The sequence below is a fragment of the Capricornis sumatraensis genome, chromosome 8 (genome assembly GCF_032405125.1).
Source record: "Capricornis sumatraensis isolate serow.1 chromosome 8, serow.2, whole genome shotgun sequence".
NCBI lineage: Eukaryota > Metazoa > Chordata > Mammalia > Artiodactyla > Bovidae > Capricornis > Capricornis sumatraensis.
In genome coordinates, this window is record NC_091076.1 from 99762338 (window position 1) to 99777421 (window position 15084).

Below are 15084 nucleotides of genomic sequence, written 5' to 3' on the forward strand. Positions count from 1 at the left end.
GACAGAAAACAACAAAATTCTGTAAAGCTGTTATCCTTCAATTAAAAAATAAGTTTTTTTAAAAAAATGGTACTAATAAACCTATACAAAACAGAAATAGACCCACAGACATATAAAACAAACTTACAGTTACCAAAGGGGAAAGGTGGCGAGGGATAATTTAGGAGTTTGAGATTAACATAGACACTTGACTGTTCTTAGTGAAAACATATTTGATGTTTTACTCTAAATATACTCTCATCATCAATGGAATTTTAAGTATTATATTCACATATGAGTAAGTGCTAATGCTAAGTCATTTCAGTTGTGTCTGACTCTTTGTGACCCCATGGACGGTAGCCTGCCAGGCTCTTTCTGTCCATGGGATTTTCCAGGTAAAGAAACCGGAGTGGGTTGCCATTTCCTCCTCCAGGGGACCTTCCCAACCCAGGGATCAAACTCGCGTCTCCAGCATCTCTTGCATTGACAGCCAGGTTCTTTACTACTAGCGCCACCTCCATAAGATCATATGTATTCTAGGAAAGGATACTAACCAAGAATTCCCGCTTTCCTTTAATGTCTGACATAAGAAATATGTGGGCATATTTTCACTGACTCTGGGTCCAGCCAACACTACCAGAAGTTCACATTACACACTGAATTCTTGAAATTTCCTGTCAATCTATTTGTCCTAAATTACAATTTTTAAATTATTGGCCACTTATTAATAAAGAGAAAATGGAAAAAAATAGAGAAGAAACTTAGAATCACCTGCCAATCTACAGTTCACCATAACCCCTGCAAGGTCACTGCTAAGTTATACACCAAACCCCTCCAACCCCCAGACCCCCAGCCCCAGCTGTGGACATGCTGGCCCTGCCCAGGACACACTGAGTCCAGTTTCAACCTTGGTGCAGCCAAGACCACTGAGCCAAGTCCAAGTTCCCCTCTGCACCACCTGCCGCGCCATGCAGGTCAGCCTGGGGTCCTGCCCTGTGGTGCCAAACGGAGACAGCTGGGCTTTAAGACTGTATGTTTACGTTGTAATCAAGCCAGACAGTAATGAACTCTTGTGTTGAAGGGCCCTTCCCAGCTTCATCACGTGTGGATTACCTCCTTCCAGCCACAGGCAAGGGGCTCTATCTACTTCACTCTCTTTGCACACGCTCCCCATGGTTACCTGGTAGTTGCGAGGGGCGCAGCAGGGGCTGTCCAGGTCGAGCTCAGGCATTTACTGCAGGTGATTCCGTTTACACTCATCTGCAGACACCTCTCTGTGTTTGCCCTCAGGTGGGTCTGTGGGCACCCTCCCGCCCCCCACGGTAAGGCCCAGCCCAATTGCCTCAGTTCCTGCGGTCACTAGCCACATAGCAGTCACTCCTGGAGAGACTGTGTGTCATGGGAACTCCAGCAGAAAGACCCCTAAATGGCAAGCAGCGGTCTACCGCTGGGTGCAAGGCCCCTGTTCCTTCACAGTGAGCATACCCTGGCCTTGTGGTCACAGGAGCAGACCCCCACAGCTCAGGAGGGCCCCGGGGCCAGGCCACCGACGCAGACAGGCAGGGTGAGGCTTGCCCAAAGACCAGTTACCAAAGGGCCAGCATTGGCTACAGCCTGAGAACCTGACCCTGGGGTACTACAGATGGGCCCACAAACCTCCATCAGGTTGCTTCTGCATTTGTGAGTACATGGCTTAAAATATTTACTGCTTTATCCATGTCCTACCAGCCTTCACAGAACACAGTAAGACAAACATCACAAAACCCCTTGAAAAGCACAGCTTTTAAGTGCAGACTCGATTCAACAAGTCCACTGTGTATACCTCTGTGAATGTAACAGGGTTTTAATACTGTTCTGCTGTGGACTAAATTTTGAAAATTGTTCTGATTTCACACTTTCAAAACAAAACTGGCTTATCTGGAAATACTAGCATGTTTCATATGACAGTACTCGTGACAACACTGGTCACATTTAAAGATGAGAGATCCCCCCAGGCCCCCACGTCCCGTGGGCTGTGAAGCTTTCCTCAGCAGAAGGAGGCAGAGCATGACTCTGCACTCTCTTTACCCACTTCCGAGAGGGGTGCAGGGGCCAGGCTGCAGCCGGCCCAGGACCATTCTGAGCACACGGCAGCCACTGGGCCTAGAACGCTCTCGGTATCTTATGAGCACACGGCAGCCACTGGGCCTGGAACACTCTCGGTATCTTCACCTGTTCGCTTTCACTGGGAGAGTTCAGGTGATACTTCACCAGGATTTCCCAACACAGAAGGATGGTCTGTGTCAAACAGAAAGGGATTTTCTTTCTTGTCCGAGTCAGGAGAGCTGCATGCCCAGACCTGCTCCAAGTTCCAGGCACCTGGCTTTTAGCAGGTACAGCAAAGAACAGATCTTACCCCAAACTCAATTTTTGTTCGTTTGTGCCATATTTTTGTGGCAATAAAAAACAAAACATCCCTTTTCCCTTGAGTAACAGTAACCTTGTCATTTCAAAATATCAAAATGTCATTTCAAAATATGCTTTTCAAAATATCAAGATGGATGATTTCTTACCCATCCATGCTTAAAAGCTGCAAGTCACACTATTTGGGGAATAAACTGCAAGACCCGCCTGTGGCTAAATTTTTCCCTACATCAGAAGAATTAAAGCTCAGGAGCCAGCTGACATGACGGTGAAACACAAGACATCTGCAAAGTGCTTTCAATCACAGCAGAGCTAAAATGGAGGCCAAGGGGAGACCTAACAGGCGGACGGTGGGAACACTCTGGTCAGTAACCGCCACTTAATTTTTCTCAAGAAACAAAAAAGGTTATCTTCCCCCTGGAAGTCTGCCATCAAGAAACGCTGAGTGGGAACAAGACGTAGCTTTGAGCAATGCTTGCCATTTCCTGATTTTTCAGGACAAGCTTGCCCTCGAGGAAGAGATCTGGGAGCCAATCCCCAGGCGCTGCCCACGCTGCCCTGCTTGCCCAGCTTGCTCCGCGAGGCTGAGCCGGGCACTGCCCCTAGCACGGGAGGGGCCCTGCAGGGTTGATGTCAACAGGAGCTCAGCTTACAACAGAGTTTCAGGTGAGGAAATCGCTAGAAGGTGACAACCAACGCATATGCTGGCAACAGGGCTCCTTTTTTTCCCTTTTCTTCTTGCAAATTAGCTTTTGATTACTGGTGAGCAGGTTGTTTCAAAATACACGACCATCCTCTACCACTGTAACTTCGTGTTTCTCTATCCCTAAATTACACTTGGCTTCTCAGGAAGCCCGATTTACTTATTCACAAAATTATTATTCCATCTCTTAATCTGCGTATAACACTTAGGAAACACAGGTTTTCAAAACCGACCAACACTAATTCAAACTATGTCGTATAATGACCTAAAAACTTTCTTTGGGGCATTTCTAAAACAGAGATGGTGAGCATACATCCACAGGTGAAGTGAAAGGACAGTTCCTCATGTTCCTCTAGGAGGGTGAGCGGCTGACCCGAGCTCCTCCCTGCCAGGCCGCCTGAGCTGGGGGCCAGCCACACTGACCTCTCCCCCTGTGTGGGCTGCGCCCAGCCCTGCCTCATTATTACTGCCGCCTGACTCTCTCCATCAGATGTGTCTAGTTCGTTTATAGAATTATAGTTTGATCTCAACTGTCTACTTTTGCAGGATCCAAACTGAAGAGTTTGTGAAAGTAGAGTTGAAGATCTCCAGATTTTATCATGTACCAGGATGAATGGGCTTAAAAGCTGACAATTAAAATGTGGTCACTTATTACAAACCAAGGGAGGCAGATCTCGAAGGACACACCCCAACCGATACTTCTGAGGCAGGGAGGCGAGCACCAGCAGCGTCCTGAAGGCTCACATGGCACCGTGACTCACCCTCCAGCCCGCCCGCTCCACCCCCCAGGCCTGCCGTGGAGATGGACCGGGAAGGGTTGGAGCACAGGCTCCCTAGGAACCTGCCAAACTGGACTGAGAAAGCTGCCAGGCATAGCTCCAATGGGCACTTGCCAATCCAGTCCTGGGATGGGCACAGGGGCAGGGGACAAAAGGGGCCCCCTCTGAGCAGAAACTCCACAAGGCACCAACTCCAGGGTCAATTAGGAGAAATTAGGAGGGCTCTGAAGCAGGAGTCTCTGCGCTCCCCTGCCAGCTTGCACTTTCGGTGAGTTGTAAACTCATCAGCGATCGCTTGGGCGTGCCCGAGACGTCAGGGAAATTCAGCCTTCCCCGAGATCAAAGGTCCTGAGTGAACCACACAAGTTTCTGTGGATGGATGTGGCCACCAGTCCCTGCAGCTGTGATCTGTCCTTTAATCCAAGCACCATTTCTTAAAATAAATCCCGCCTCAGAAAGCCTGGCAGCCTGACCACCCACCTCCACTCTGTCCCCCCACATTCCAGAGCCCTTGGGGGTCCCATGGTAGGGCCTGCCCAGGCCCTCAGGTGCACACAGACCCGCAGCACCCTTGCCCTGAAGGTTGGCCGCAGAGGCCTCTATCCAGTGGGGTCACTGGCCTCTTCAACACCTTCCCCAGACAGGCACAAGCTCCAGGATGTGACCCCTTCACCAGACAGGGTCTTTCCTTTTCTGAGTAACAGGGGCCGCCCTGGAGTAAGATGTGCGGTGCCCCTTCAGCCTCCTGGAGAACTGGATGGGAGTCTGTGAAGGATTGCCCACACCAGGACACCATGCTTTGAGTGTCACACGTTACACGAGGGCCAGGTTTAACATTCACCAGCACTCCTGCGCACCCTCACTGGCTGGCACTCTGCATTAAAACCTCTGCTGAGATGAACACTGCAACGTTGTCTGCTTGCGGCTGAAAGAGCCTCCGTTCCAAAGTCCAGGGCCTGCACAGAACCCTGCTCTCCGGCTCATCTGTGCCCACAGGGCTCAGGACTCTTCACACTATGTCTCTCCAAGTTGGCGATGAGGTCTTGTGACTCTGACGCTCTCACCTATGGGGTGGCGAGAAGCTTCTGCCCCAAGCAGAGGATGTTATGAGTGGTGGCCACCCACCTCTGTGCCCAGTGCCTCTGCTGACCCTTCAGCCCTCAGTCCTGATTCTCTCTTTGGCTGGGCTGAGCCAAAGACAGTCCCCAGAGAAAGGAGGGGCCCAGGTTCCTGCAACCTTCAGCGCTTTCAGCCACAAAGGTTAGAAGCCTGCTGAGATGATTTCACTCTGAAATGGGAATGACCCTTTGAAGCTAGGTCCCCCGAAGTCGGGGCATGTCAGCTTCCGGCAGAGGCAGTGTGACAGGTGCAGAGCTGGACCTGCCTGGGCCCTGGGCACAAGACCTCAGCCGGGTGGGAAGCCACGACTGTGAATGAGACAGCTCCCATCTAGAGGCTCATCATGCTGTGGCTGCTGATGGAAACAGCGAGCAAAATACACCCTGCGCTTTCATTCTAGTTACAGAAGCAGCTTCCAAATAGCTGAGGAGCAGAGCAAGAAAGCAGTAGGCAGAACCCACCCCGAAGCTGTATTAAGTAAACAGCAAACAATCTCACCTTTGCAGACCAACAAGAGAGCGGGGAACACACGTGAGGGCAGGAGCAGCGGACAAAGGCACGGGCAGCCGGGTCTCCGCAGCCAGGCCTCAGGCCGCAGACACCCACCACAGCCTCTCAGGAGCCCACTGCCCTCCTGCCCCTCCCGGGGTGGACACGGGCAGAAGTCACACTTTTACGACTTCCTAGGAAGCAGTTTATCTCCCTGAGCAAGGATCAGAATCCACAGGCTGCTCTGCAGGCTTTCCCTTCACATGAGGGTCAAGATTGCAAGATACAGCCTGGCCACGCGACCTGAGCAGTAAGCGAGCCTGACAACCCTCTTCCTGACCCTCGAGCGGCCCCTGTCCCCTGCGGCTTTCCCCCAGGCACTGCTGGTGCTGAGACCATGGGGAAGCCCATTGCACTGGCCAGAGGAGGAGACAGAGCTGCCCTGTGGATATGTTCTGAGGCCTGAGGGTCTCCCGCTCTTGGCAGGGCACCTCCTTGGTGGGAGGCAGCTTCCAGGACTGGAGATCATGTTAAAATCCATCTCTGAGTAAAAGTGGTTGGGTCGGTGTTACATCCATGACCAACTCAGTGCTCAGCTCCTCCTCCAGCGTGACACAGAACAACCAGAAGTGGACGGCCGAACTCCGTTTTCATGTCAAAGGGACTCACTTCAGTCTAACAGGAGACAGGGAGAAAATTAACATCACTATACTAGGGACACATCTCTTTTGAATTTTCCCGGGCACAGACATCGGATCCTAAAAGTGGGGCCCACGCCCATGTGGCTGGCACAGCCCACTGCCCTCAATGCTCTGCCCAGGAAGCCATGGAAAAAGTATTGTGCTGGTTTCATGAGGCTGTGCTGGTTTTCACTGCACAGGAGCAGACAGTGAAGCAGGCAAGCCAATGCTGTCACTAGTCCAAATTAACAGGCTTTACCTTGAGATTGCCGCGACGAACGGCTTCAACTCCTGAGGCTCGTAGGCACGTGCAAAGGCCCAGCACACGTAGCAGGCGGCGTCCCGGACGTTGGAGCCCACGCTGCAGGCGCCCCGCTTCTCCTCGTACGTCAGAGCCTTCAGGATCACGGGGACCACTGCACACAGCAGAGAGAGACTGTGAGGCGGCCCTGCAGCAGCGCTCCTGGCTCCACAGACACTGCGCCCGCTGGAACACCACCCCGCCTGCACCGTGGCCCCGCAGAGCCCGGCGCGAGCAACACACACCACGGTCCCACCCCAAGGCACTTGGAAACTCACGACCTGCTCAGTAAGTCACTCTCAAGTCCACCAGCTCGACTCAGGTGAGAATGTTCCTGAAAAGTTGCCCCCAAACATGCCCGCCGGCCACACCCAAGGGACACTGCCAGGTCCTAGGAGACGCAAAGGGACACAGGGGCCGCCAGGAGTGAGGGAAAGGGCTGGCACATCAGGAGAGTGAGAGGAGGGTGGGCAACATCACCCAGGACACTGTCCGGTGAGCAGTGTACCTGACCCAGAGGCTACCTGCCCCCAGAGTCTTGTTGTCAAGGGGACCACGAACAACACATGGGTTTCTAATTCTGGCCAAAAGCAGTCACCAGCTGGGGAGTGAGCGTGGACACCGTTACACAGGTGCACTAACTCTGCTCAAAGGGCATCTGTGACCTCGCTGAGCTTCAGGCCTGAGAATGAGGATGACAAAGTAAAGCAAGCCCAGGGTCGTTCTGTGCTAACTTTAGGAATAACCGAGGTATGTTTAATTAGGTAAATCATCTGTGATATTTAAAATAACTGGAAGCACATACAGATTATCTTTCTGGTTCCATTTTAAAGTGTCTCACTGAGTTTCTAATATTGCAGTTGTAGTTTTTTATATAAAGAGACGAGTGAGTTTAAGACCCTCGGGAAGAACACTGTACTCTTTAAGGGAGCTGCAGTTGTATGGTATTTGCCTATTAAGTTTATCATATTCGTGTATTTCATGTATATGGGAAGGGTTTGTCTATTAGAGACACGTAAATTACTGTAAAAGAAAATAAAATACATAACACTCATGCATAGAGTTTTATGCTGGCGTGCTGCAGTCCATGGGGTCACAAAGAGTTGGACTCAGTGGCTAAACAACAACAAATGGGGTTTAAAAGTGTAAGAACTAAGCTCGTGGTGCCCCAACTACTGAGCCCACGCCACAGAGCTGTCATGCTGCAGCTACTGAAGGCCGTGCCCCCAGAGCCCATGCTCTCCAACAGGGGAAGCCCACGCGGCACAGCCCGAGCGCAGCCCTCGCCCACTGAGCACCGCGACAGAGCCCCAGAGCAGCCAAAAATAAATAGCTTTCTAAATAAAAATAAAACAGACAACCAACATGGAACTATACTCAGTATATTTTATAGTATCCTTTAGGGGGAAAAAAATCTGAAAAACATACGTGTGTGTGTGTGTATATATATGAAAACCTAAACCACTGTGCTCTACACCTGAAACTAACATGATAGTGTAAATCAATCATACTTCAATAAAATAAAAAATACAAAGCATGTACAAATGCCAAACCAAACCAGAGGACACTACCACAGCTATTTCAGATAAAGTGGTTAAATCTAATTAGCCATTTAAAAAATCATTATCTCAACTTGAACTAAAGCTGTAATGCTTAAAATTGGCCTTCATTTGTCTTACCTGGGGAAGTTCTACTTAACCTGAAATTACTCTTAGTTTTCTAGTGTTGGTCATACTCTCTGTGCTAAGAGGGTAGCCTTTTCACGGCCCAACACATGTCAAAACTAACAGGCTATGGCACCTTGACGGGTCGCATCGTATAAACTCAAGAGTCCCTGCCTCGCCACATTCTCTAAAATCACCACTTTACCCAGCTGCCCAAACACTTCTGGGGAAGACTGTTCAGCAACTCTATAGCCTGAGGGAAATCTGGATGCTAACTGCTGAGTCCCAATTTATCGGTCCACTGGACAAAATCAATTTCCAAACAGACAACTAGGAATGACAGCGGTCAGTACTATCCACATGTACTTCAGGTGGACGTCACAGCCAACCACTACCCTGAGAAATGCTCAGGGACCCCCGGGAGAAGGCCAGCTCCACAAGGACACAGCCTCACCCTGGACCAGCTGGCCCCCAAGGCCCCTGAGCGGGTGGGGGCGCCTGACGCCAAGGCCAGAGTGAGATGGCTTCTAAGGTCAACCAGGGACAAAGAAAAGGACACACACTGTGACCTGTGCCCACTAACAGAGGTCTGCCTCAGCACAGTAAGAGACCTCACAGGGCTGACCGGCATTCGTTGATGGGAAAATCGACACGCTCGGAGGTCCGAACGCAGGGCTATCTGGCCCACTTCTCTGCCTCAAGGAAGGGGAGGAGGCCGGCTGTGAGAGGGCACTGGGAGCCGTATGCTGCCCTCAGGCTCAGCCCTACTCAAGAGAGAAAAAGGCAGCACAAAGCATGGGCTCTGAGTTCTGTGTAGCAAGGCGGCCCCCACAAACCCCAGCTTTGGCCCCCGGCACCCACATGTGCCCAGGTGATGTGCTCAGGTAGCTACTGGCCCTCAAGACACGAAGGCTCTGACTGCTTTGCATCCACCCAGCTAGGTCAGAGAAGCAGAGACCGGAGCCCCGCCTGGGCCTCAGGGCCTCACTGCCAGCCCTGCCCACCCATGCGACCAGGCTGCTGCAGCTCCCCTGGTGAGTCCCTTGCCCGGTTCTCGGCACAGGCAGTTTCAAATTCTTTCTCTAGAAAGCTCCGGCGACCCCTCTATTACACCTGCCACAAACACCAGTGGCTGAGGCCCAAGTACAGGTGAAGAAGCGCTCAGTTCAGTTCAGTTACTCAGTCATGTCCGACTCTTTGAGACCCCATAGACTGCAGGACACCAGGCTTCCCTGTCCATCACCAACTCCCGGAGCGTGCTCAAACTCATGTTCATCGAGTCGGTGATGCCATCCAACCATCTCATCCCCTGTTGTCTCCTCCTCCTCCTGCCTTAAATCCTTCCCTGCATCAGGGTCTTTTCCCCCGAGTCAGCTCTTCACATCAGGTGGCCAAAGTACTGGAGCTTCATCATCAGTCCCCCCAGTTAATATTCAGGACTGGTTTCTTTTAGGATGGGCTGGAAGAAGTGCTGCCAGCAATAAACGCAGGCCTCGCTGCTGGACTGGAGTCTGGGAGGGGACTACACGGCCACTGACAGCAATGCTGGGACACCTGCCTCACGGTCACTGAAAAGGGCTTTGATTTACCTAAAGTAAAACCGCTCAGGAGAGAGAGAGAGAGAGAGAGAGGAGGGATTTCTTCAACAAGAAAATTGGAAAATGAGGCTCTCGGCTTCAATTCATCCAAAGGTGGTGGTAGTACCAGGCCCCAGGCGGGCAGAAGGATGGGGTCGGGACTGCTGGGCAGGGCCCGTGGCTGCCCCCGACTTCTCGGCCCTTCATCACCAGGCTCTTCTGTGCAGAAGGATGACCTGGGCTTCTAGTTCAGACATCCAGGGACAGGAAGACAAGAGACAGATCAGCCCTGGTCCACACAGGGTATGGAGCAATTACTGAGCTTTGGGTGGTATATGAAAGAGACACAGTCTTTGCCCTAAACTTTTATAAGAAGCCATTACCAGAGGAAAAAATTCAAAAACTAACAGCTCTTTCCAGATTCAACAGGTTTAAAATAAGGAAACTCTTCAATCGCACTGAACAAAAAACCTTTCTCACGGTTCCAATTACACACTGCAAATACATGTCAAATATATAAGGTTCCCCAGAGGGCTTCCTTTTGGCAACCCAGAGTCCAGCAATGTAATTTAAATACTCTTCTCTCTAGACAGCATGTCATTTGTCTAACGCCAACTGCCTAAGGACAAAGCAGCCTCTAGGTGAGAGAAACGAGTTAACCCTCAGATCACCAAGTCCCCACTGCAGGGCTTTACAGATGTACATCCAGGGGTCAGAAGGAACTCAGACGTTCTCTGCAGCATCCTTAAAAAATAAAAAAATCACCATACAGCCAGCTCAGAAGTTACGAGTTTTGATAAGTAATGAATTATACTAATTCAAGCAGTCCATGGCGTCCCAAAGAGTTGGACACAACTGAGCAACTGAACAACATACTACTTCAAAATCAAACTCATCACATAAGGAATATCACTGCATGGGGCCAAGTCTCCCAGAATCACTGAGCCATGTCCCCTGAGATGCACTTCAGTATCTACCAGGATGCACTGCGCCAAATCTCCCAAGTAGTACTAGAATGACATCTCCCAGACGCATTTGGCTGAGTCTCCCAAGATGCCCCTGAGCCTCGGCACATGATGGATGGAACTGCCTATGCAGCCAGGAGCCTGCCTGCCTGGTCTGAGCCCAGGAAAGCACCAGTTTCCCGGGAGCAGGCGTGCCCAAGCACCACTCAACTTCTATTTCAGCCACCAGTACAAACAGCCATCATACCTTCCTAAAGAATGCAGTCCAACTTGCTCAGAAAAAAACATGCTGAATTTGCTGGGAGAAAGGATATGACGGACAGAAAATCTGGTTCTACCGACATTTAGTTTTTAGTTCCCACAGGACATCTGAAAAAACTATCCCAAAGGCTGACCTGTGGCAGCACTGCGAGCCACAGCACCAACCACTCTGCACGCGGGGGCAAGCGCAGGCTTGGGCACCGGCATTCCCTGGAGGGTGAGGGATGCCCGCCCCACAGACCCTGGGAGACCTCAGCCAGGGCTCATCTCCACAGGTACGATGGAGCAGGGTCTTGGGGCATCCTGTGTTGCTGGGGTGGGCACCTTGCCCGCACACCACCTGCTTTCCCCTCCCCCCAGGTGCTCCCAGCACACGCACCCTGCCACAGGGGAGCACCCGTGAAGCCCTCTGCCTCCCTTTCCGCAGGAAAGTCACGTGGCCACACTGGTCCCAAGGCCCTCCCACATGTCCTCCCTGTGAACAAGACCCACCCCCACTCACTGCCCATGGTGCTGCGGCTGCGAGGCAAGGCTCAGCTGTCCAGAGGCCAGAAATGGACATTCCCCTCTCCAGGTGCCGTAGAAACACGAGAGGTCCCAGTGGAAGCATGCAGTCCAGGATTTCCTGGATAAAGGCTCTCCTCCAAAGAGAAACACAATGGCAAGACAGCAGGAAGTGACTACTTTAGAGCAGGAGCCCACAGTGTTGGGGCAGGACCTTGTGAAATGCGTAACACAACTGCAAAGCAAGACTGGGGCAAGCACCTACTCTTCCATCTGACGGCACCCTGTCCCCTCATGCGAAGAGATTAGCGAATATTCCTACATAAAGCATCTCAAATCTCAGTGGATCAATACACTCAAGAAAGTTTTAAAGCGAATAACAAACAAGGTAAGTGTGGTATGATGGATAAGGATGTGATGGCGATTACATGTAAAAAACTCACATACATATATCATGGGAATATTCCAACCTAAAAAGGGGGGAAACAGCAGATGGGGAAACTTGGGGAAAAATAGGAATGTTAAAGATAAGGACAAGAGGGCCGTTTCTGAAGATCACACGAGCAGAACCAGACTTTCAACAAAACCTCCAGACCTGTGTGTTGATGCAGTAGGCCGTGTGGCTATGACCCATCCACAGGGCACCTGTCCAGAGGGGAGAGTGCAGGAACCACCGTGTGCAAGCCACTCACCATGGGCTCAGGAGGTACGGGTAACCAGTTATGGGGGCAGCACCAGCAGACGCCCCTGCCCCTGTGTGCCTGGGCCTCCTGGGCTATGTCCCCAACTTGGCACAGAAGCGGCACTGCTGCCACCATGGTTCGTAAGCGCAGAAACAAACCCTGCCATGACGGGACGGGGCGTGCTGTTTAAATACAACAGGGCCACTCAATGCAACGCATGCTGCTACCCAAAGAATATTTAATAACAGGAGGACACTCAGAACCCTCAAGCAGGCTGCATGCCGTCAATGGCTCACGTGCTGATACTGGTGACAATCAGCACTCACTATGGGCCAGGCCTTTGTCCGATTGACCCTGGAGGTAGGGGAACCGAGGTAGAGAGACGGCCCAGCCCCTGGACTGCAAAGCCAGCCCAAGCATCACACTGAGAGCCCCAGGTGCTCACGGCCCCCACCTGGTATAACCTCAACATGCTGACCTCCAGGCAGCGAGATTCCAGGTTTCCTTAGCTGCTGCTTCATGTCACTGTCCCAAATGTCCGTAATGATCACTCACGATCTTCATAATCGTTAACAAAGGCAATACCACACTTTAAAATGTGGTTTCACCCTTTCCACTATTCAGAGGACACCACTTAGCCACTAGGCCAAGACCAGGGGAAGGACCCTGGGACCAGGATGACTGCTCCTTGGGGTCCACCAGCTAGCATGGGTCCCAGGAGTCTTGACACTTCAGACAGGATCACAGCGGGGTCCTGCTCAACATCAGATACATATGTTCCATTTATTAACAGGAACCATTCCTGTGTGGAACACGGATTAGAGAAGAGGCCAAATCAAAGAAGAGTAACACTTCTCACGATCGGAGTGCTGGCTTCAGCAGCACATATACCAAACGTAGGATGGTACAGAGAAGATCAGCACGGCATCACTTACATCTAAATCTGAATATGACACAATCTAAAACACAACACAAAGGAACCTGCCGACAAAACAGAAGCGGTCGCACAGACAGAGAGACAGACGTGTGGTCGCCAAGGGAGGGGGGCTGAGGGAAGAAGGGGTGGGAGGTTGGGGTTAGCAGATGTAAGCTGTTACATACAGAATGGATAAACAACAAGGCCCTGCTATACACCACGGAGAACTATACAGTCAATATCCTATGATAAACCATAACGGAAAAGAGTATTTTAAAAAACTAACGCAACATCGTAAATCAACTATACTGCAACAAAAATAAATAAGAACGACCAAAAGCAGAAAAAGATCTGACATCAGCCAAGGCCACAGGAAGATAAGCCCTCCCACAGCAGTGACCCACGACACACACAGGAGTCCTCCTCCAGCCCACAGCAGTCCCCCTACCCAAGCGGCAGCCCCAACCCAGAGTGGTACCCCTACCTCACCACCGGGGTGGCCGTGGCACAGTACCAGTGAAGCCGAGTGACTGAGAACCTCTGAGCCATGGCTTCCTCGCCACCTGTGCTACCAGAGCGTCCACCCAGGTGACATCGGGTACCTCCTTCCTCCCCTCCAGCTCCCTGGGCTCCCAAGAGGCTTAAGGAAGGTACTGGCTGAGAAAGCAAGTGCCCAGTGTAGGAGATGCCCCTGTGACTACCATGGTAAGTTTCCACCAGGCTGGACAAGCAGGTGCGCTTTCCACGGGAACTCCTGGTTAGACTGTTTATACTAAACATCTGGTATCCACCTGGTACAGAAACAAACTGTTCTAATCCTGATGGTTCCAAGTAACCCTTCGAGTAACCTTGGACTCAGCGTGCTCAGCCGCTTTCTGTGACCTGCCACAATGGAACACGACTCCAAAAACACAGATTTCACATGATTCCAGGTGTTCAAAACTTAATAAAGATTTCAATCAAGAGTGCTTTTCTTTAAAAATTTAATTTTTTTAAATGTCACTTTTTGGACTACATTGTAAAATAACCTAAATGTGTATCTTTCCTATTTCAAGAGACAATTCCATGTCTTTCTCTTAAAAAATCAATTAAAATACAGACGTACTAAGGTATCAGTAGAATGTAAACAAAAGCACCTCCTCTCTCCAGTACAGTAAGCATCTGAGGGGACAGTGGTGGCCGATTCTAGAATCTGATCCCCCCAGGGTGCTGCCGCAGAGGCCCTGCCCCAGGACGAACTGCGGGGTGTTAAGGTCTTTAACTCGCCATGACTGGAGACAGGGGCTGACCAGTGTGGCCCAGCAGCTGACCTCCCAGGTCTGTGCCCACGTCCTCACCACATCTTGCCCCCTGGACAGCTAACGTGTGGCCATCCCCAGGGGTGGCATGACAGGTCTGCACACCATGAGACAACCCAGTGCTGGCTGGCCCTTCTGACCGTGGTGGGGCCAGCTTTGAGTCAACAGATTATCTCCACAGTACCAGCTTTCTGGCGCAGGGGAAACGAGCTGCTGATCCTATCGAATGAAACACGACTTCCACAGGGTATGAGGATGACACTGAACACAAGGCGAGTACGCGAGACAGCACCTGAGCCTTCGGCGGGGAGGAAGGGCCTCCAGGGAGGAAACGGAAATCGTGGGGCTCCCAAATTCCCTACCACCAGGCCCAGAACACAGGACGACCTGCACCTTTTTTGCTGCCACCATCGACACAAAAGATAAGCAACAAGGCACACTGACAAGGCCTCCCTGAAGCCACTCTCTTGGGGCCAGCTGCTCTCGAGCAGGCCGGAGCAGGAGCCAACAGCTGGGCCTCTGTCAGGAAGCACCCACAGGGCCGTATGCTGCACGCGGGGGCTCAAAGAATTACTGAAGAAGGGCAGAAGCGTGCGAGCAAAGATGGCTGGACGATAGCTGTGAGGGTGACGTCCCAGTAAGACGTCAGCACAGGACACAGCAGGTTTTACATCCTGAGGACAAACTGCGCTCTCCACGAAATCATGATGCTGGGTCCTTTCACAGAGGCCTGGAAGAGCGAATGAAGTTCCAAGGCATGTGG

The 15084-nt window shown here is 51.4% G+C and overlaps 1 protein-coding gene across 1 annotated transcript in view; it reads right to left on the minus strand.

Moving 5' to 3' along the window:
* The window catches only part of TBCD (tubulin folding cofactor D), a 139918-nt gene that overhangs the window by 54060 nt on the left and 70774 nt on the right, over positions 1-15084 (minus strand). The window contains exon 14 of the mRNA XM_068977499.1: positions 6412-6568. Coding sequence (XP_068833600.1) covers positions 6412-6568 — 157 coding nt within the window. The remainder of the gene's footprint in view (positions 1-6411; positions 6569-15084) is intronic.